The sequence below is a fragment of the Myxine glutinosa genome, chromosome 2 (genome assembly GCF_964187855.1).
Source record: "Myxine glutinosa chromosome 2, kmMyxGlut1.1, whole genome shotgun sequence".
Classification (NCBI taxonomy): Eukaryota; Metazoa; Chordata; class Myxini; order Myxiniformes; family Myxinidae; genus Myxine; species Myxine glutinosa.
In genome coordinates, this window is record NC_136262.1 from 10,955,086 (window position 1) to 10,977,611 (window position 22,526).

Sequence of the window (22,526 nt, forward strand, 5' to 3'; positions counted from 1 at the left end):
AGTTGGGGAGGTAATACAATCAACAGATGGACAAATTATTACCACGCAGCCCTGTATTAAAGAAAAGTCAAAGAAGGTATGAACATTGGAGATCGAAAGGGCAGAAGGAAGAAAAGTAAAAGAAAAACGAAGTTGAAATTTATACATCTTTGACAGAATTGCTGGATTAATCAGTCACGTGGAAAGATGATTTTAAACAGAAGACAGCTCGGCCAAATTGAATGCTCAATATTGATCAACTCCACTGAGCATTAGCATGGATCACGACCCACGACCCAAAAGGGACGCTGTGCAATGGCCAACGTCTACAATCAATGTCGGCTACTTCTCCAAGGATATTAATTTGCAGATTATAATCCAACAGGTACCACTTTTGGTTATGCACTTTCCTAGAAGCTTAGAACACACCAAATACAGAATGTTAACATCAGCGCATCGATGTGTACCTTCTGTGAGCTTGAGGGTGCGTGTGACACGTCGCTGTGGAGTGACACGCCGCACGCCGGGATGTCGCTCCAGAGCTCGTTGCCCACTCCCGGCGTAGGCATTGGCAAGCCAAACCACTTCAAAGTCGCTGGGAAAATCACTTGCCGCATTGGCTCGTGGTAGAAGATGCCAAGTATAGCTTGGGGAATTGCAAAGAGCAGTCGAGATAAAAGAAGCTCGGGCCCGGGCCGTGTAGTAGCCAGAAAAGGTGACGATGTACTCTGGAAAGATAAGAGAAAATTATGGAGACATGCATTGAAACAGAACACGACACCATCTCAGTTTCAAAATTTTGATTTCACCGACAGAAAAAAAAAATGCAGTGTCCCAATACACAGGAATTGATGAATGGTACATCTTTGATTGACTTTTGCCTTTTGCGCATGCGCAAGATTGGAGGTCACGTTTTTCGAAGCTGTTCCATGAGCTCACGCTTTCGAAGCTAAGTAATTTTTTCACAATTGTGTTTTGTCGAGACTGTATCTATCTTTCGGTGTGTGTACCTATAGCGTGTCTTTAGGAAGATTTTCGGTGTTAATTTTTCATACATCTATACACAATCATCGGTTAATTCGTGTCGCGTATTCTGAGGCCCAGTACTAGTACTAGTAGGCTAAGGCTACCGTCTCCGACCTTGTGGTTTTGTTTTCTCTCAGCGGTTCGTCGAATGCGCCGCAATTACTTTCGTTCTCTGTTTCGTCCCAGTCGTTCACCCATACTTCCTTGTTTAATATCTCAACTCAAAAAAGACCCCCAAAAAAACATTACCTTCTCAGTTCTTATTCGTTTATTTGTTGTTCTTATTTGTTCGTTCGCTCTCCGTTCACGTTGTTCGTGATCACGCGATCACGTGGTTAGAAATGTTTAATCTTTCCCCTGTAGAACTGCATTCTGTCATATATTATAACACCTTTTTCTTCTTCTCCGAAAAAGGATGCTTTCGTCTTGCTCACCAAATCTATTCATTCCAAAAAAAAATTCCATCTCTTACAGTTCCTCTTTTCTACATTCCCGAAACTCTCCAGCCCTCCACCCCTCCTTCAGCGTCCTCAACAGTATTTTTGACTCGAAGGTCTCAAACTCATTTTGCAAAAAATGTTCGTTTCCCATGAATCGTACACTTTTCAAAATCCAATCTCACCCCTCCCCTCCAAATCTTCCCCATCCCCCCTTCCCTCCAAAACTTCCCCATCCCCCCTCCCCTCCAAAACTTCCCCATCACCCCTCCCCTCCAAATCTACCCCCTTACCCCTCCCCTCCAAATCTTCCCCATGACCCATCCCTTTCAAATCTTCCCCCTTGCCCCTCCCCTCCAAATCTTCCCCATCACCCCTTCCCTCCAAACCTTCCCCATCACCCCTCCCCTCCAAAACTACCCCATCTCCCCTCCCCTCCAGATCTTCCCCATCACCCATCCCTTTCAAATCTTCCCCCTTGCCCCTCCCCTCCAAATCTTCCCGATCACCCCCTCCCTCCAAAACTTCCCCATCACCCCTCCCCTCCAATTCTACCCCATCACCCCTCCCCTCCAATTCTACCCCCTTGCCCCTCTTCTCCAAATCTTCCCCATCACCCATCCCTTTCAAATCTCCCCCCTTGCCCCTTCCATCCCCTCGCTCCTAAACTCCCCCCACACCCCTCCCCTCCGAGACTCTCCCTCGCTCCTCCCCGTCTCACCCCTCCTCCTCAAAGCGTCCTCCCTGCTTCTTCCCCCTTCCAACTTTCACCTTCATCTCCCCCAACCTTCTGCCTCGCTCTTCCCCCTCCTCAAATAACACCTCACTGTGCCTCACCCAATCTCCATCAAACCTTTTGTCCGCCCCATTCTTCCCTTTCTCCAAGCGATTCTGAAATCTCTGAAATCTCCAACACACCTTCAACAGCTCTCCCTACCTCTTCCTCCTCTTCCACATCTTAACCCCCCCCGCCCCCCCTGTTCTGTATCCGATGCTCCCCCTTCCTCATCATTAACGGTATGGACCTCAAACATCCGGGGCCTTCGCTCAAACTTGACTGGTCTCTCCATACAGGTTGCTTCTGACAAACCAGATGTGATCTGCTTAACAGAAACTTTCCTCCTTCATGATGTCTCTGATTCCTTGGTATCTCTCCCAGGTTACTCCCTCCTCCGGTATGATAGACCTGAGCCTCGTCCTGGAGGTGGGGTTGCTATCTTTATAAAAAAAACTCTCTTCCTCACTCGCCCTCCACTGCCCTCTCTCCACCTCACCCCCAGGAATACCTTTGGCTACGGCTTCCCCTTCGCTCCCACCTTTTGTTCATATGTGTGTTGTACCATCCACCAAACAGTGATGACTCCATCTACATCTCGCTGTCTGATAATAAGGACCAACTTCTATCTACCCATCCCAACTCTCTCTTCCTCATATGTGGCGATTTCAATTGTCACCATGCCAGTTGGCCGGGTGTGGGTACCTCTCTCACCAGCCATGGCTCTTCAGCAAAGGACTTCTGCGACTCACTGGGACTGACACAATCTGTCAATTTCCCGACCCGGATCTCAGTCAACGGAGCATCTTCTCTTCTGGACTTGGTTATGACTAACTTCCCTGAAAATGTCTGCTGCTCTTCTTCTGCTCCAATCGGCTCATCTGATCATGTGCTTGTTAAAGTGGACATCTCTCTGACCATTCTCAGAGAGCCTCCTCAGCATCGACGAGTCTGGCATTTCACTCAGGCCAACTGGCACTGTCTTCAAGCAGCCATCAATCATCTGGACTGGTCTCCCATCTCTACCGCCTCTGACATCAACTCATCCTGGGAATTCTTCCAAAGTAAATTGCTCTCTCTCATGCACAGATTTATCCCATCTCGTCTTCAGTTGTCATACCCTTCCTCCCGTCCATAGTACACGGAATCTTGTGGTGAGGCTGTTGCCCAGAAACAACTTGCTTTCGTCTCCTGGAAAGCAAATCCAACGGAAGGAAATCTGCTTTCCTTTCACAAAGCCCGAAACAAGTGTGTGTCCACCCTCAGGAGAGCCAGGAAACAATATCTCTCCGTTCTCAAGACCGAACTCTCTTATCTGTCTCCCTCTTCCAAATCCTGGTGGCGTCTGGTCAAATCTGTTTCTGGTGTTTGTTCCCCCTCCATCCCCTCCCTCACCTCAAATGACTACACGGCTGACACCGCACGTGAAAAAGCTGAATGCCTCAACTCTGTGTTTGCCTCTAAATCTTGTATCCCAAACCCATCCCTCTCTGTACCCACCGTACCCAGTCGTACCCAGCTGCTCCTGGACTCTGTGTCCTTTCCTCCTGACAAGGTGGAAATGTTTCTGTCAACCCTCGACTCTGATTCTGCAACTGGTCCTGACGGCATCAGCCCACGGGTCCTAAAATCATGTTCTTCCGCTCTTTCACTCCATCTCTCTGCTCTCTTCACCCTCTCTTTTGCTCAAGGTCATCTGCCATCTGCTTGGAAATCAGCCAACATCACCGCTTTGCACAAAAAAGGTGCAAAAACTGATCCTAGCAACGACAGACCAATCAGCCTTGTCCAAATTATCAGCAAAGTCATGGAATCCATCATTGCTTCAGATATGAAATCTTTCCTCTTCTCCAATGGCTTGATCTCTGACCATCAATTTGGTTTCAGACCTGGTCACTCTACTCTGGACATGCTGCTTCTGCTTTCTCAACAATGGATGGAGGTCCTCAATGCCAAACAGGAAATTAGAGCTGTCTCCCTTGACATTTCGCGTGCCTTCGATACGGTCTGGCACCCCGCTCTGCTCACCAAACTCTCCTCCTTTGGTATCCATGGAAATCTCCACGCATGGCTGGCGGACTTCCTCTCTAGTCGTAGTCAACAACGTGTGGCCCTGAATGGGTTTCTCTCATCTCCTCTTCCTGTTCAGGCTGGAGTTCCCCAAGGCAGTGTTCTGGGCCCTGTGCTTTTTCTGGTCTTCATCAATGATCTCTCTGACTTTCTTGAAAATCCTCTCTATCTCTTTGCTGACGACTCTACTCTCTGTCGCTCCATTCCTCATACCTCAGATCGGCAGACTGCAGCCTCCTCACTCTCTGCAGACCTGGGCAAAATCACAGACTGGGCAAACAAGTGGAACATGTCTTTCAATCCTGACAAATCTCACACTCTTACGATGTCTCTCCGAAAAGACCGACTGGACAACCCTCCCATCCACTTTCTGAATAATCCTCTCCAAGAAGTTCTGTCACTCAAGCTTTTGGGTCTCACTATCTGCCATGATAATTCCAGGGAAAACCACATTTCAAATCTGGCCTCCAAAGCCAGTCGCCGACTGGGCATCCTCTGTCGTGCGAAGTCCTTCCTTGGCACACCTGAGCTCCTCACCACATACAAGGCTTTCATCCGCAGCTCTGTGGAATACTGTTCTCCCCTCTGGTCTGGTGCTCCTGCCTCACATCTAGCTCGTCTTCACGCTGTTGAAACCAAAGCGTCCAGAATCATTGGAATCTCCCGCGATGAAGCTAACTTCAAGGGCCTTTCACTCACTCACCGCAGGCAAGTTGGTGGTCTTTCCGTCTTCTATCGACTCCTCTCTGGCCTTGCCCCCCCGCCCCCCCCCCAGCTCTCTCTGGGCTCTGTCCCCCAAATATTCCTCCAGGTCGCACAAGATCTGCCTGCAACCCTCTTATGGTTAAACTGCCAAAATCAAGACTTTCTGCTCACCTTCACTCCTTCATTCCTCTTTTCTCCCGCCTCTGGAACAAACTCCCTCACTCTCTTCAATCCCACTCCACCCTCCAGGTCTTTAAAACAGCTGTTCACCGCCATCTCTTATCTTCCCCCATCCAAAACCTTGATCTTTTCTACCCCCGCTAATTTCACCACAAATCCTACACTTTTTTGAAATACCAACTTCTGTCCTGGAAGTCCTTGGTCTCCTTGTGTTTTGTACCTCCACCCCCTCCCCCCCCCTTTCCCACGCCTCCTCCCCCCAAGCCCTCTCCCTCCCACACTTCTCCCTGCTCTCAAATGTTGTGTTTGTGTGCGTCCCCTTCTCTCCTCATCTTGTCTTCCGCTCTCTCTTTTATATATTTTGTTTGTCTGGTTGATTTGTTTGTGAAATAAATGTTAGCTCTTTCACGAGCCTCGATTCAGTATCCCCCAAAAAAAAAAAAAAAATGGTACAATGAGGACGAAAGCAGCAGAGCAGACAGAAAATGGAAGGCCGTAATACAATAGAAACATGTGCAAGTGAAAGACTAAACATCACCGCTTTGCACAAAAAAGGTGCAAAAATAGATCCTAGCAACTACAGACCAATCAGCCTTCTCCCAATTATCAGCAAAGTCATGGAATCCATCATTGCTTCGGATATGAAATCTTTCCTCTTCTCCAATGGCTTGATCTCTGATCATCAATTTGGTTTCAGACCAGGTCACTCTACTCTGGACATGCTGCTTCTGCTGTCTCAACAATGGATGGAGGTCCTCAATGCCAAACAGGAAATTAGAGCTGTCTCCCTCGACATATCACGTGCCTTCGACACGGTCTGGCACCCCGCTCTGCTCACCAAACTCTCCTCCTTTGGTATCCATGGAAATCTCCACGCATGGCTGGCGGACTTCCTCTCTAGTCGTCGTCAACGTGTGGCCCTGAATGGGTTTCTCTCATCTCCTCTTCCTGTTCAGGCTGGAGTTCCCCAAGGCAGTGTTCTGGGCCCCGTGCTTTTTCTGGTCTTCATCAATGATCTCTCTGACTCTCTCGAAAATCCTCTCTATCTCTTTGCTGATGACTCCACTCTCTGCCGCTCCATTCCTCTTCCCTCAGATCGGCAGTCTGCTGCCTCCTCACTCTCTGAAGACCTGGACAAAATCACAGACTGGTCAAACAAGTGGAACATGTCTTTCAATCCTGACAAATCTCACACTCTTACTATGTCTCTCCGAAAAGATCGACTGGACAACCCTCCCATCTACTTTCTCAACAATCCTCTCCAAGAAGTTCTGTCGCTCAAGATTTTGGGTCTCACTATCTGCCATGATCTTTCTTGGGAAAACCACATTTCCAAGCTGGCCTCCAAAGCCAGTCGCCGACTGGGCATCCTCCGTCGTGCGAAGTCCTTCCTCGGCACACCTGAGCTCCTCACCACATACAAGGCTTTCATCCGCAGCTCAATGGAATACTGTTCTCCCCTATGGGCCAGTGCTCCTGCCTCACACCTAGCTCGGCTTCACGCTGTTGAAACCAAAGCTTTCAGAATTATTGGAATCTCCCGCGATGAAGCTATCTCTGAGGGCCTTTCACTCACTCACCGCAGGCAGGTAGGTGGTCTTTCTGTCTTCTACCGACTCCTCTCCGGCCTTGCACCCCCAGCTCTCTCTGTGCTCTGCCCCCCAAATATTCCTACAGGTCGCACAAGATCTGCCAGCAACCCTCTGATGGTTAAACTGCCGAAATCTCGGCTCTCTGCTCACCTTCACTCTTTCATTCCTCTTTTCTCCCGCCTCTGGAACAAACTCCCTCACTCCCTTCAATCCCACTCCTCCCTCCAGGTCTTTAAAACAGCTGTTCACCACCATCTCTTATCTTCCCCCATCCAAAACCTTGATCTTTTCTACCCCCGCTAATTCACCCCAGATCCACCTTGTTTGAAATTCCAACTTCTTTCCTGGAAGTCCTGGCAGTGTCCATATGTTTTATACCTCTCCCACCGCCCCCTTCCCATGCTCCCCCCCCCCCCCCCCCAAAGCCCTCGCCCTCTCTCATATCTCTCGATGTCTCCATGTCTCTCGGTCCCTGCTCTCAAATGTTGTGTTTGTGTCCTTCCCCCTCTCTCCCCATCTTGTCTACCGCTCCCGATGTTATATGTTTTATGTGTCGGTTTGTCTTTCTGTGTGATTAATGTTCGCTCTTTCACGAGCCTCGATCTTGTATACAAAAAAAAAAAAAAAAAAAAAAAAAAAAAAAAACCACAGTGACACGAGTAGCGACCGAGACAATATCGGCGATTGTTTAATAGTTTTTTGTTTTTTTTGGTTTACATGATAAAATATGGCCTTCTATTATTCTGGTTATCACTCTCTGGGTTTAGAACACACAAATTACATTCAGCAGTGTCTTGGTGAGGGCGAGGGTTATCCATTCTAGGTTTTCAGTCATGTGACAACAACAACAACCAAGTGCAAACGTCAAGTCGAACTGATTCTCTTATTTCTGTAATGACAGGTAATTTAGCAAAGAAATATAGAATATTTCATGATACATTTACTGTATATTTAGATATCATCTTTTTCTTCTTCAACGGCGACAATTATTCCCACCTTATTGTGGGATTGCCCAGGGGACGTTTTTGGCCAAAGTCAGTCACGTCAGAGAGGCTGAAGTTCAACTAAGTAGTCGAGGCAGGAATTAGTAATTTGTTCAGGGTGCAGGTGATGGCACGCCTACTCTTTGCAAAAGACTTTGTGGGATCATTAACGTTCACTAACCAGTGCTGGCAGGCGGGACTCCCAGTCGAACGTCCATCCGAGGGAAGACACACATATTGATTAATCACACTACCCGTAAAGCACCAAAATGACTATTTTATAACTGTTTCAGGATTCAAACACAGGTTAGATGGCCTTGTTGTGTCGATTATATACTGTAAGTGTATTTACAGGAAATAGCGATATGTGGCATAAAAACAGCTCCCTCCCCATACCCACTCTAGTGTCTCTTAAATTGAAGTATGATGACCTTTGCAAACCTTTGTTTAGGGGGTGTTTTTCAGCAAAAGCACACATTCCGCCCCTTACGGACGGCCATTTTGCTTTTGTGCAGAGGACATTATACAATATACAGTAAACCCTAAAACATTGTGGAGATTATATTCCTGTAAAATTTTGCAATATTCCAAACCAATTTTGTACGGCAATATGGGGGGAGTAGGTTCCTGGGCTTCAAGATAATATAGAGGCAGGTGGGCAGCAGCCAAAAAATAAACATCACAATTGAAGCGATAAAGGCACTTGGTAGAGCGCAAACCTCCGCCAAGCTAAACAGCTTCGTTTTGTATCCCACTGACAGGCCCGATCTCGATCCAGACCTGAACAGAAAAATCGAATCGACTTGTTCTAGTCACCTACCCAACTTATCCACCAAGTTTCGTCCGAATCAGTCAACAACTTTTTGATATATCATTTTTGGCCCTATCTCTCAATGGTGAATAATCATTTGGAAATAAAAAAATATATATCTGATCAGGATCCAGATTCAGATCTTCCTCATCACACTTGACACACTCAACCAGTCCACCAAATTTCATACGAATCTGTCCACAACTTTTTGAGATATCTTGTTCATAAGACGAACAGTCAGACAAACAATCGGACAGACAGACAAGGGTGAAAACTTAACCTCCTTCCACTTTCATTGGCAGAGGTAATAAACGTGTATAATAAATATAAATTGGCTTTATGATTATGTCTCCAGCTGCGTTCAAGATTAAACGTTCAGAAGCGATTAAACTTGCCCCCTCGTCCCCACCATTCCTCCCCTATTAATCTATTAAATCGTTTTCCTTTGCAATATGTGGATGGGTCTTTTATAAATCGTTCTGCAGCTCAGTAAACTAGAGAGTAAATAAAACAAGAAGACCCCATGCAGAGCACAATACTTGAAAAAAATCCCCCCCCCCCCCCAAAAAGGGTTTCCATTGATCCATCAAATTGTCCATTTCATCAAGATTAAAATTGACGATCTTGATCAAAGCTCGGGCGGAATGTGTGGTCAATTAGGGTCAATAGGATGAAAAGTGATGATTTTTCAGATGGAAATTGATTTTAGAAGTTTGACCTCGAGTTGACCTTTGACCTTTTGACCTCAAAATAGTTTGTTTCCCAATTCAGTGATGCACTATGTAATTGCTGTTCAATTGTCAAGTCAATGGGATGAAAATTGATGATTTTTCAGTTAAAAATTGATGATTTTAGAAGTTTGACCTTGAATTGCCCTTTTGACCTTAAAATAGTTGGTTTCCCAGTTCACTCATGCACGAAGCAATTGCTGTTTAATTTTCAGGTTAATAAGATGAAAAGTGATTCTTTTTCAGATGAAAATTGATAATTTTAGAAATTTGAGCTTGAGTTGACCTTTGACCTTAAAAATAGTTGGTTTCCAAATTCAGTGAGGCACTATGCCAATGGAGTTCAATTTTCAAGTCAATCGGACGAAAATTGACAGGTTTTTTCAAATGAAAATTGACGATTTGGTAAATTTGACCTTGAGTTGACCTTTGACCGTTTGGCCTCAAAAATAGTTGGTTTCCAAATTTAGTGACAATATACAAATGCTGTTAAATTTCCAAGTCAATTGGATGATAAATGGCGATTTTAGAAATTTGACCTCCAGATGACCTTTGACCTCAAAATCTATAGGCTTCTCAAATGTGACAACATCTACAACTTGGTAAATAGTTGGTGGTTGAATGCAGTTAGCTGATGTGTAAATCCTCTTCAAATTTCAAGTCAATTGGATGAAAATTGAGGATTTTAGACATTCAGAAAAAAGTGGTTGACCTTTGGCCTATGTTGACCTTTTGGCCTATGCTGATCTCAAAAATAGTTGGTTGAATTCAGTTAGCCAATATGTACATCCTATTCGAATTTCAAGTCAATCAGATGAAAATTGAGGATTTTAGAAATCCAAAAAAAGTCATTGACCTTTGGCCTATGTTGACCTTTTAGTCTACACTGATCTCAAAAATAGTTGGTGGTTCAATTCAGTTAGCTGATAAGCAAATCCTATTCCAATTTCAAGTCAATCGGATGAAAATTGAGGATTTTAGAAATTAGAAAAAAAGTGGTTGACCTTTGGCCTATGTTGACCTTTGGCCCTCAAAAATATATAGGATATTGTCAGACAACATCTACCATTTGTTGAAGTTTCGTGAAGATCGGTTTAAAATTGTGACCTGTACGCAAGTATAAATGAGCGGACAGACAAACACACAAATAAAAAAAATCACTCGTAGAGTGACACTTGGCAAAACAGAACAAAGTAGAATGGCACACGGAAGAGCATCCGTTTGACCTAAAAAATAATTAGTGATTGAATTAAGTGACCTGCTATGCAAATAGTCTTCAAAGTTTAAGTTAATCGGATTAAAATTTACAATTTTAGAAATTTGGCCTATGTTGACCTCAAAAATAGTTGGTGGTTGATTTCACCTACCTGATATGAAAATCCTTTTCAAATTTCAAGTCAATCAGATGAAAATTGAGGATTTTAGAAATTCGAAATTGTTGTTGACCTTTGGCCTATGTTGACCTTTTGGCTTATGCTGATCTCAAAAATAGTTGGTGTTTGAATTCAGTTTGCTGATATGAAAATCCGATTCAAATTTCAAGTCAATCAGATGAAAATTGAGGATTTTAGAAATTAGGAAAAAGTGGTTGACCTTTGGCCTATGTTGACCTTATGACCTACGTTGACCTCAAAAATAGTTGGTGGTTGGTTTCACTAAGCTGATATGAAAATCCTTTTGAAATTTCAAGTGAATCAGACGAAAATTGAGAATTTTAAAAATTTGAAACTGTTGTTGACCTTTGGCCTATGTTGACCTTTTAGTCTATAGTGATCTGAAAACTATTTGGTGGTTGAATTCAGTTAGCCAATATGTACATCCTATTCGAATTTCTTGTCAATCAGATGAAAATTGAGGACTTTGGAAATTCTAAAAAAAAAGTCATTGACCTTTGGCCTATGTTGACCTTTTGGTCTACATTGATTTCAAAAATAGTTGGTGGTTGAATTCAGTTAGCTGATTTGCAAATCCCATTCCAATTTCAAGTCAATCGGATGAAAATTGAGAATTTTAGAAATCAGAAAAAAGTGGGTGACCTTTGGCCAATGTTGACCATTTGACCTCAAAGATATATAGGATTTTGTCAGACCACGAACTCTATCATTTGGTGAAGTTTCGTGAAGATCGGTTAAAAACTGTGACCTGTAGGCAAGTATAACTGAGCGGACAAACACACAAACAAACAAACACACAAACAAACACACAAAACGGAGTGATCAACATACTTGCAAAAAAATATATATATATTGCCAAGTAACAAACACACACAAACAAACAAACACACAAACAAATACACAAGCCGGAATAATCAACATACTTGCAAAAAAAAAAAAAAAATTTTTTTTTTGCCAAGTAACAGACAGAACAAGCATTCTGAGTATTGCACTGCAATACGTGTCCCCTACCGGCAGTCTGTCGTCCAGAAAACTGTTGGGGAAATTAAAAAGGGTTATTCATCCACAGGTTCTGAATCGTTCCCAATCGCTAATTACCTCAGGACAGGCTCACCTGTGATTCGCACTCGGAACTTCGATTTATACTCATTGCAGACAGGTCAGCAGAAGCACAAGAAAATAAGTTGTTGATAAAGAACCTTTCGAGTCGCTAAATATCAGTAATTTATTATATTTTCCGGTTCACGATCAATGATCGATGTGTATATATATATATGTTGCTCGGCTTGGCTCCGCCCCTCCGGAAAGCGCGCGCTGTGTCGCGCTTTTGACGTTCGCGAGACGAGGCTGAGGGCGCGCGGTGCGGCTTGAGGAGAACTCTAGAATAAACAAGAGATATCCATTTTTAAAAAATATTCTCCTTTAATTAACGATATCTGCCAAACCACGTGACCTATCGCAAATTCCAAAAGGACATTTTAGTAGATCGACATGCTGAACAGATCTGTGAAGTTTCCCCTCAATTGGATCAAAAATGACTGAGGAGCTCGGTTTTAAAGGTTCATGCTTTAAAACGTCATAACTCTGAACCCATGTGACGCCTGACGTCAAGCTCGTTGACCTTTTTGTTCGTCATGGGTATGCGATTCTGCCTGCAAAGTTTGGCCTCGATCTGTTCAGCCGTTGCAGAGGAATTTAAGGGGTTTTCGTGTTTTCACGAAAAACAATATGGCGGCCGAACCACGTGACCTGTGACGTCATAATTTCCATTAAAATATTCTACAGACCGAGTCCCTCCTATGGTGAAAATTTTATCTCAATCGCTCCTATTATTGCAGAGAAATTGGTTTTTAAAGGAAATTAAAACTTAAAATGGCACTGAGTTAAGGATCATCAGAATTTGCAGAATTCTCAAAGTTCAAAGTGCCATAACTTTGTCAAAAATGATCGAAACATCGCGAAGTTCGAACTTGATCTATAACTTATCATGAGAAAACCATGTGCCAAGTTTGAAATCATTAGCATTAAGAGTTTAGAAAGAAAGTCCGGAAAAGTGTTCTTTGCGTGATGGACGGAGGGCGTGCAAACCTATAGTCCCCTCCGGTGTACACCGGTAGGGGACTAACAAGCATTCTGAGTATTGCGCTGCAATACATGTCCCCTACCGGCAGTCTGTCGTCAGGAAAACTGTTGGGGAAATTACCAAGGGTTATTTACCCACAGGTTCTGAATCGTTCCCAATCGCTAATTACCTCAGGACGGGCTCACCTGTGATTCGCACTCGGAACTTCGATGTATACACGTTGCAGACAGGTCAGCAGAAGCACGACAAAAAAAGTTGTTGATAAAGAACCTTTAGAGTCGCTAAATATCAGTAATTTATTATATTTTCCGGTTCACGATCAATGATCGATGTGTATATATATGTTGCTCGGCTTGGCTACGCCCCTCCGGAAAGCGCCGCTGTGTCGCGCTGTTGACGTTCGCGAGACGAGGCTGAGGGCGTGCGGTGCGGCTTGAGGAGAACTCCAGAATAAACAAAGTGCCATAAGTTTGTCAAAAATGATCGAAACGTCGTGAAGTTCGAACTTGACCTGCAACTTATCATAAGGAAACCATGTACCAAGTTTGAAATCATAAGCATTAAGAGTTCAGAAAAAAAGTCCGGAAAATTGTTCTTTGCGTGACGGACTGATGGACTGACAGACGGACAGACGGAGCGACGGAATGCAAACCTATCGTCCCGTCTGGTGTACACCGGTAGGGGAAAAATAACAAAAGCAATGGACAAATATACTTGGAAAATCTACGATTTTTTCAAGTAATTAAAAGTCACTTTTGTCTAACTGTCACTTTGGGACAATTCCATTATCAACGGGCGTGATTAACAAAAAGACTCGTGATGGAATATAATTATCAAAACAGCTCGGGTTCAGCTGTCACACACTAGTTCGTTTACTTTCAGTAGTGTCAAGATATCGTACTCATCAATTCACGAGTTTCCTCTAGTTTATAGAACAAGATAAAAAGACATAAAATACCAGAGCCTCCTCCATGGTTTTAGTACTTTTGCCGTACGGAGTCGGCCATTTGGGTCGGATGCCAAAACAACATCTTCTGCATATACATTATACATACTCATATATTGTCTTTGTGCCAAGTTTGAACAACATTGGTCGATGCACGTCAAAGAAATGGATGGAGACACGTTGAAGTAACAAAATGGCCGCCAGTCAGCCATATTGGATCTGATCTCCAAAAAAACAAAAAAATAACTCACATATGTAAGCCATGATTCATATTATCTGTGTGTCAAGATTGGCCAAGATCGGTAAATGCATGTCCGAGAAATGGTTGAAGACGTGGTCAATATCAGGGTTTTTTTTACCTCCTCAGGTAAAAAAGTTGGTCGTTGAATTTGGACGGATTTGGACGAAACTTGGTGGACAGGTTGTGACTGTGACAAGGACGAATCATTAAAATTTTGGTGAAGATCTGAACATGGATTCAGATACACTAATTATTTAATTTTTAAGTGATTCTTCACCATTGAAAGATCAGGTGAAAAGTGATATACAACATGATATTTTTAAAAGTTATGGATAAAAGTTATGACGAAACTTGGTGGACGAGTTGGTCAGGTGACAAGAACAAAGCCGATTAGATTTTGGTTCAGGTCCGAATCCAGATCCAGCCTATCAGTGGGATACAAAACATAACTGTTCAGCTTGGCGGAGGTATGTGCGCTACCGAGTGCCGTTCTAGTTTACAACTAAAATGGCCACAAATCTACCAATCGGCCATCTTTGATCAGATGGCAAAATTAAGTGAGTTGTATATGTATACCGTCATGTATTGTCTTTCTGCCAAGTATGAACATAATCGGTCCGTACATCTCTGAGATATGGTTGCAGACGCACGGATAAGACCAAATCCATAAGCCCCTGTTTTTGGACTGAATCATACAGGGGCCAATAATACGTGTGTGTGTGTGTGTGTGTGTGTGTGTGTGTGTGTGTGTGTGTGTGTGTGTGTGTGTGTGTGTGTGTGTGTGTGTGTCATTCTCTTTCACCCATTGGTTGGATAGCTTGCCTGACTCCACACACAACTTCAACCTGATTTAAGTCTTTGTCCGAGGCCATTATTTACTTTTAACCATCTACCATACAAAACACTGCTTGTACATTTGTACAGTTGTCTGACCCCCTTCATAAGGGCAGGTTTTAAAGGCTTGGATTAGGGTTTTAGTAAGGATTTTAATAGGGGTTTAAAGGCCAATCTTTAATATGACTGTGTATTCACTATGGTCAAGACCAAAAGATCCCGAGGACCCGAAAGACAACGAGGACACAAGACCGAGAGCACACAAAAGACCCTAAAGACCCCAAGGACCCAAACACCCAAAAGACCCAGATGACACAAAAGACCCAGAGGACGCAAAAGATCCTGAAGACCCTTAAAGACCCAAATGACCCAGAGCAGCCAAAAGACCCAGAAGATTGAGAGGACCCACAAAACCCAGAGAACCCAACAATTTGTCAGGCCAAGGTTTCAGACTTTGGCACACTCATGAGGATGTACCGTCGCATAAACTGTTGCAACCTGTCATTTTTGACGGCTTTTTATATTCGTGTGCACCGTGTATATATGCATCAGGAAGAAGAGAATTCGTTTTGCGTCATTTGTTGGCACAATTAACCTGCTCATAGTCACATATATTTTCCACATATCTCATGGGATTGTGAGTTGGACAGGTGACCGTGACAGATCATGACATGTAGGATCTGTTTCAACCGCGGCTTCTGTGAAGTCAGTGAAAGGGGAGGAGACAGCATTAAATATTCCGCCATTTCTATGTGGGAATGCCCATTTCCTTATATGAGCGGGAGGAGAGTGAGGGGATAACAGAGTTGGGGTTGGGATGGGGGAGGGAGAGCAAAGATGGTAGAGTTGGGAGGTTGAAGACTTTCAGTGGTGGCATGGGGGAGGTGAGAGGGGTGGTTAGGGATAGGGATGTGGATCACTAAAACAGCGTCAAAAAGGGGACGAGGCTGGGAAGGTGGGAATCGGTTACCAGGTGGCGTGCAGGGGAAGGTGTGAAGATAATTTAATGAGAATTGACCAGAGTTCCCCAGTTGAAAGTGCAGTTCAGTTCGGAGGAAGCCATGTTTGGAGTAGAGTTGCAGAGATACACAGTTCAGTGCAAAGAGCGCAATATTAATGGAAAATAGAGTTACTATCGAGATATACTATCATATATACTATCATACTATCATAATACTATCATAATATCATACTATTCATAATATCTATCATACTATCATACTATCATGGTGCAAAGTATGTCATACTATCGACAGTGGAAAAAGCAATCATGTTGGTTTGCCATCACCACGTGACATCATGGTCCAGGGCATAGTCAGGTTCATTATGTTTTTTCGTTCAAAATGTTTGGATTAGCAAAACTATACATTTTTGGAATATTCAGAGCATGAGGAATCCAAAAATTAATGTTGGCATTTGCGTAGACACCTGCATGGCCGCCATTTTGGATTTTCAAAATGGCCACCATAAAATACATAATTTGCGCTATCTCGGCTTCTAGTCAACCTAGAATCTTATTTAAATATGCTAATCCTATGTTTTCTGGGTCAAGAAAACCATTGGTGGGATCATTAGACTTCTAATCGTAACGCTTGCTTCACTTTTAGGACTTTCCAGATGACACTCAGGATAGTGATGAAGATCTGTAAAAGCATATTCCTGAACGGTATAGACCTAGTAGATCCTGTGTATAGGACTTATAGTGCAATCTGATACTAACCAAGGCTGCTTTCTTGCTTTATAAACCCATACCTATAACTTAAAAGGACTTGCAATATCATGTAATATGTAATACAGTTATATCACAAATATAAAGGCAATGGTTTTCAATCACCTTTGTTTGTTGCTTTTCTATAATCCTGAGCACTATTTTGAGGCCTTTATTGGATCCTTGACCTAGAAAACATAAGATTAGCATATTTAATTAAGTTTCTAGGTTGACTAGAAGCCGAGATAGCGCAAAATATGCATTTTATGGCGGCCATTTTGAAAATCCCGAATCTGTGTCTGTGCAAATGCCAACATTGATTTTCGGATTCTCCTTGCTCTGATGATTCCAAAAATGTACAGGTTTGCTAATCTCCAAAAATTTTGAACGAAATTATATTTGTTAACATAGTGAATTGAGGACCAGTTCACTGGTAATTCCCTGTTTGTCGTTAAAGGCGGCAAAAAGGGTTGGCGTCAGGAAGGGCATCCGGCCGTAAAACATTGCTTCAAAAAGGGGACTGAAAAACAACAACAACCACGGTTCCCGAAAAAGGCCAACCCCCGCTTGCGGGGAAAAATGGCCTCTAAAGGTGGTTATATATATTTAACATAGTGAACCTGACTACAAAAGAGGACTAAAACGAGCCTCACCTGCTCAACTCCTGCTTTTATAGTTGATCAAAGAAATCATAATGTATTTATGTGATATCAAAAGATAGATTAGTGTGAACACGAGTACAAAACCTCGAGATCCCCTTTCAAGTAAATACCCTTAAACTGTCCCGTAAATTAATGTTTGGAATTGAACAATAAGGATTACTCACCGTTGCTGACCATACTACTCGTAAAGTCCATGTCCACCGTAACATGTGTGCAGTTAGCACAAAGTACTGGCGGTTCTGCGTTTCCACCAGTGGCCATCTCTCTGCCAGGGCCCAACAACAGGTTGATAAGCAGAAGTCTACAGATCAGCCACAGATGCATCGTGTGATTCGCCAACTTTCATCAATGGGCCAGGCAGGTGTGTAATAGCACAGCGCAATGTTCGTCCAAGGTTAGGTCAGCCATTCAGCAAAAGTTAGCGTTCATCGACAAGCCGTGGATGATCACGAGTTAGAGGAATGTTCTTGGAACCCTGCCGGTGGTAACTAACATCGTGAAACTATACGTCTGTTAAAAAAAAGAAAAAAAGAGTCCTGGTCACACCTAGGCAATCGGTAGAACAATTAGTCCACGTTTATGGCAGCATGTGGAAGGTCGGAGGTTGTAGACACGACTCGTATAATAGCTTCATGTACATTTCTCTCAAAGCCGGAAACCAAAACCGATGGTGGGTGAAGTGAGTGCACTTAGCATGGGCACAGGTTCCACAACACAACTCCCAGGACCCGTGAGGCTTCAAAGTCATCGGTGTGAAGATCAGGACGGGAGCAGACGCATCGGATTTTCTAGGGAAACCGCGTGGAGAAGATGAAAAATAAAACCAGAAGTCCCTGGACATTTAAGCACTTTTTCTTCCTCCGTTTCTTCTCCATCATTTAGAACTTCCACTTATCGCGACCAAAGCTTTCCCAACTCCACCGACAGTCGACCACAGGTGATGACATTTTACATTTTCGGCACTTTGATGAGACTGCAAAACAATGCGATGACAAAGGTTCAATTGCACTTAATAGATGCAAAACAGTGGAAATTGAATGGGTTACAAGTTACAACGTACCTGTCCATTTGGGACGTATAAAACAATGTTAACTAATGGGAACTTTAGCAATAACAAAATCAAAAGTTTGGTTTGGAAAGCAAGATGGAGAAGCAAATTGTGCTGACATTTTTACACATGGAACAAAATACATTTTTACCACCAAAGGTGGATGGAGGTTATGTTTCGACCCCTGTTTATTTGTCTGTCACTGGCCTACAGGTCACAATTCCAAACCGATCATCACGAAACTTCACCAAGCTGTATAAGTCGTCCCAATTGAGAAGCCTATTGATTGAGGTCAAAGGTCATCTGGAGGTCAAATTTCTAAAATCGCCATTTTAAATTCGATTGACTTGAAAATCGAATAATATTTGTATATTGAGTCAATAAATTGGGAAACTAACTATTTTTGAGGTCAAAAGGTCAAAGGTCACCTCAAGGTCACATTTTAAAAGTCATCAATTTTCATCGAAAAAGCCATCAATTCTCAACCGATTGACTTGAAAATTGAACAGCATTTGCATATCGAGTCACTAAATTGGGAAACATACTATTTTTGAGGTCAATAGGTCAAAGGTCAACTCAAGGTCAAACTTGCAAAATCATCACTTTTCATCTGAAAAATCATCACTTTTCATCCTGTTGACCCAAGCTTTGATCAAGATCGTAAATTTTAATCTTCATGAAATGGCCAATTTGCTGTATCAATGGAAAACTTTTGGGGGGTGGGAGGGGGTGGATTTTGCAAGTATCATGCTCCGCATGACGTCTTCTTGTTATGTTTGTTTGTCAACAAAATATCTCAAAAAGTTGTGGACGTATTCGGACGAAATTTGGCAGAAATGTAGCGTAAGTCACAAGGACAAAATGATTAGATTTTGGTGAAGATCCGGATTCGGCTACTAGAATCTTTTAAGTGATTCTTCATCATTGAGAGACAGGGCCAAAAACGATACATAGCAGGATATCTCAAAAAGTTTTGGACGGATTTGGACGAAACTTGGTGGACCGGTTGGGTGTCTGACAAGGACAATTCGATTTTGGTGAAGATCTGAATATTGATTCGGATATGATAAAAAAAAAATTTTTTAAGCGATTTTTAAGCGATTTTAAGCGATTTTAAGCGATAAGGGGAGGAAGGAAGAGGTGGGTGGAGGAGCAGGAAGTGTGATGAGGTCGACCCAGATCTCCCAATTTCTTTGAACCTGATGGAACGTGACTACACAGTCCCTCGATGCTCTCAGGAGCCCAATGATGGTGAAGGAGTCGATGATGCTCGCAACCTGGAGGACTCGAGTACACCGTCCTTTAATGCTTCCACGACCCGAAACATTGGGAGGCCGACCAGTGCGGCGTCCATGGCACTCGGGGCCCGGAGGAAAGTCATGCAACCATCGCTTGGCACTCTCGTCACCCCAAAGGTGGAGAATATTGAGGAGGGTATGGTGGAGATGAAGGTGCCCAACATCATCCACGAGAAGCTACTCAGATGCAGCAAAGAAGAGCTCATACAGAGGATCCTCCGGCTGGAAGATGAGAATAATGTCATAAAAACTGAGCATAGGAGATCCTTGGGGAATGTCAAAGGAACCTTGCACACCTGTTTGTGGAAGATCTGGTACCTACAGGAGATGAACCTATTCCTTCAGCACAACAACCGAGAGGTGTGGGACCGCTACATTTACCTGTTGGAAAGATCCACGATGCAGATGTGCAAGTGGCTTCGCACGGTGTATGTTTTGGGTGATTCCGGTTCAGTCATGAGCAAAGTCTCCGAGCTGGAGCTCAAGCAAAACGATCTACTGAGTGAAAATGGAGACCTCAAGGAGATCTGCGTGATGCTAGACGATAAGCTCACCGAGGTGCGATCGAGGTGCAGCACCAACGGAAACCAGAACATCAACGTGTCTGGTGCGGAAGGACCGACGGACGATGACCCATCGGGTCGTGCCCAAGCTCCGAAAACAGTGTGCTCCACTCCTTGCCCGGACCTCCTCACAGAACAATTGGGTTGTCCGCCAAACACGGGCCCGGATACAGATGGCCTCAACAACACGGAGCAATTGGTGGTCCATCTGAAACGGCTCCCTGAGGACCGGGAGTCGACCAAGGATGGCTCCACTCCGATAAGAGAGGACCAAAAGCCGGCGTGGCCGAGTGGTCAGGAACTTTAATCAGGGTGGTGAAGGCCTGAGATGATTTTGGATTATTTATCCATGTAGTCCTCTCTTCTTCACAGTATTCCATGGTTGTTGTGTCTCTTTCACCCCAGAGTCCTTGCAGTGTTCATATGTTTTAATCCTCTCCCACCTCCCCCCAAGTCCTCCCGATGTCCCTGCTCTCAAATGTTGTGTTTGTGTCCTTCCCCCTCTCTTTTGTGTCCTTCCTCCTCTCTCCCCATCTTGTCTGCCGCTCCCCTTGTTTTTTGTGTTTTGTGTGTCGGTTTGTCTTTTTGTGTGATTAATGTTAGCTCTTTCACGAGCCTCGATCTTGTATACAAAAAAAATAAAAAAAATAAAAAAATTCTTCTCCATCGAGTGATATGGCCAACCAGGTGGAGGTGTGCTCTCTACTGAGTGCCTGCCGTTCTAGTTATTTATTTGTTCGTGAGCAGCCTGTGGCTGCTTGGCTGCATCATTTTGTCTGGGGGGTGAATCTGTGCCGCGGATGCAGTGCCCCTATTACTGGTACTCATTTTGCCGACCTCGGAAGGACGACAGGTTGAGTCGACCAGCCCGGTGTTAACTCAACGGCACGACAGGTGCTTGGTACTTATGACCCTAGGGTCTTAAGGCAGCCACCTTAACCGTTAAGCCAACACCGGGCCTGAGCAAATCAACGAGGCAGCACAAACAGGACACCTCATTTGCACTGCAGTGATTCTCACGGCTCTTCTTCTTCTTTAGAATGCAGCACATGGCTGCAGGTGGGAATACTGGCCGAGGGCGCGGCGCTGCAGGTTACACTTGGAATCTGCTCATGGTGCCGGCGATAGCTCACCTACTCTTCACGAAGGACACCGTGGGGTCTTTAACATCCACCGAGGAATTCCTGAGGCAACATATTCACTTGGAGTACAAACTACATGGAAATCCTGGAACACGATGACGTTGTGTATAATAAGCGACGTCATGATAATAAATCCGACACAATAGGAATAGAATAATCTCCTCAAGTCATGAATTTTAAACGAAGCTATTGATGAACTCACCCCACTAATCAATTAACGATAACGTCAACGAGCGATGCGCCATGAGGTGAATGTACACTAATTAATTATATAAACCATTCTCCACATGCCAGAGGTAAATGTAACCTCAACCTGTAAGTTGTGGTGACGTCAAGGCTTATGCTCCACACACACAGTTGTCTTGTGTTTGCAGGATCGTCCAGGCAAACCGAGGCTGACTGGACGGATAACGAACACGGCCAGGTCGGTCTATAAATGTCACGACACAGAGCTCAGCCGACCACTTCCGCTTTTGGCAACAACATGAGCAAAAACCAAAAAGCTAATAACGTTCCCACTTTTGCCGTAAAAACGAACAAGCTCGTACTGATATTGAGTGTTAACCGATGCTTTCACAGCCGAATTAATTCTAACGAGGGAGAAGCTGAGAAAGCTTAAAAAGTCGAACGAGAACACTACCGCGCATTATTCCGCCATGGCTCGGGCACAGGAAGAGAGAAGTCAAGTAAATGTGAAACAAATAGACAAAATAATGAAACAACGAAAACGGTAAAAGCGTGAAATAAATCTGGACGTCAACGGTTGATGTTAATTAATGAAGCTTACAAGATAATAACCATGATAACCACATTCGGTGGTGTTTAGTGTAATCCTACTACCGTATTCATAATTTACATTTGACATCAATACAAATTTTTATTACAGACCCTGTGAGCATCAAAAAGCTACATGTATCGAACAGAAATTATTATAATTGAATAATTCGACTCTGGGATGTCGGCGGTTCGAGCTGCTGTGGAAACACAACTCGTGCATGAGGGACTGATCATGATGACGCGTTTTCTTCAACTTCCTAGTCCAATTCCTCTTCCTCCCATTCCGCTTCTTCTTCCTCCTCTACTTCTTCTTCTTATTATTCGGTAGGGATCCAGGCATCCAGCAGAAAATGGCAGCGAGGTAACAGGCCTCGTTTCCCCCCTATACCTTACATGCCCAGGGATCCAGGACAGGTTGACCACAGATCCCCTCCAATTGCCAATGCTAATCAGGTGCAGTAGCTCGAGAACCAGGTGAAAATCAAATGTACATCCTTCCTGTAGAGATTCCAATACCTTTAGTGCAGTGCAGAGAGGGAATCGG

The 22,526-nt window shown here is 43.8% G+C and overlaps 1 protein-coding gene across 1 annotated transcript in view; it reads right to left on the bottom strand.

Moving 5' to 3' along the window:
• Positions 1-21,702, bottom strand: part of MBTPS1 (membrane bound transcription factor peptidase, site 1) — a 197,594-nt gene extending 175,892 nt beyond the window's left edge. The window contains exons 1-3 of the mRNA XM_078772991.1: positions 21,519-21,702; positions 17,319-18,127; positions 447-707 (exon numbers count right to left, since the gene is read on the bottom strand). Of these exons, the coding sequence (XP_078629117.1) occupies positions 447-707; positions 17,319-17,478 (421 nt within the window). The 5' untranslated portion in view covers positions 17,479-18,127; positions 21,519-21,702. The remainder of the gene's footprint in view (positions 1-446; positions 708-17,318; positions 18,128-21,518) is intronic.
• Positions 21,703-22,526: the final 824 nt, after the last annotated feature.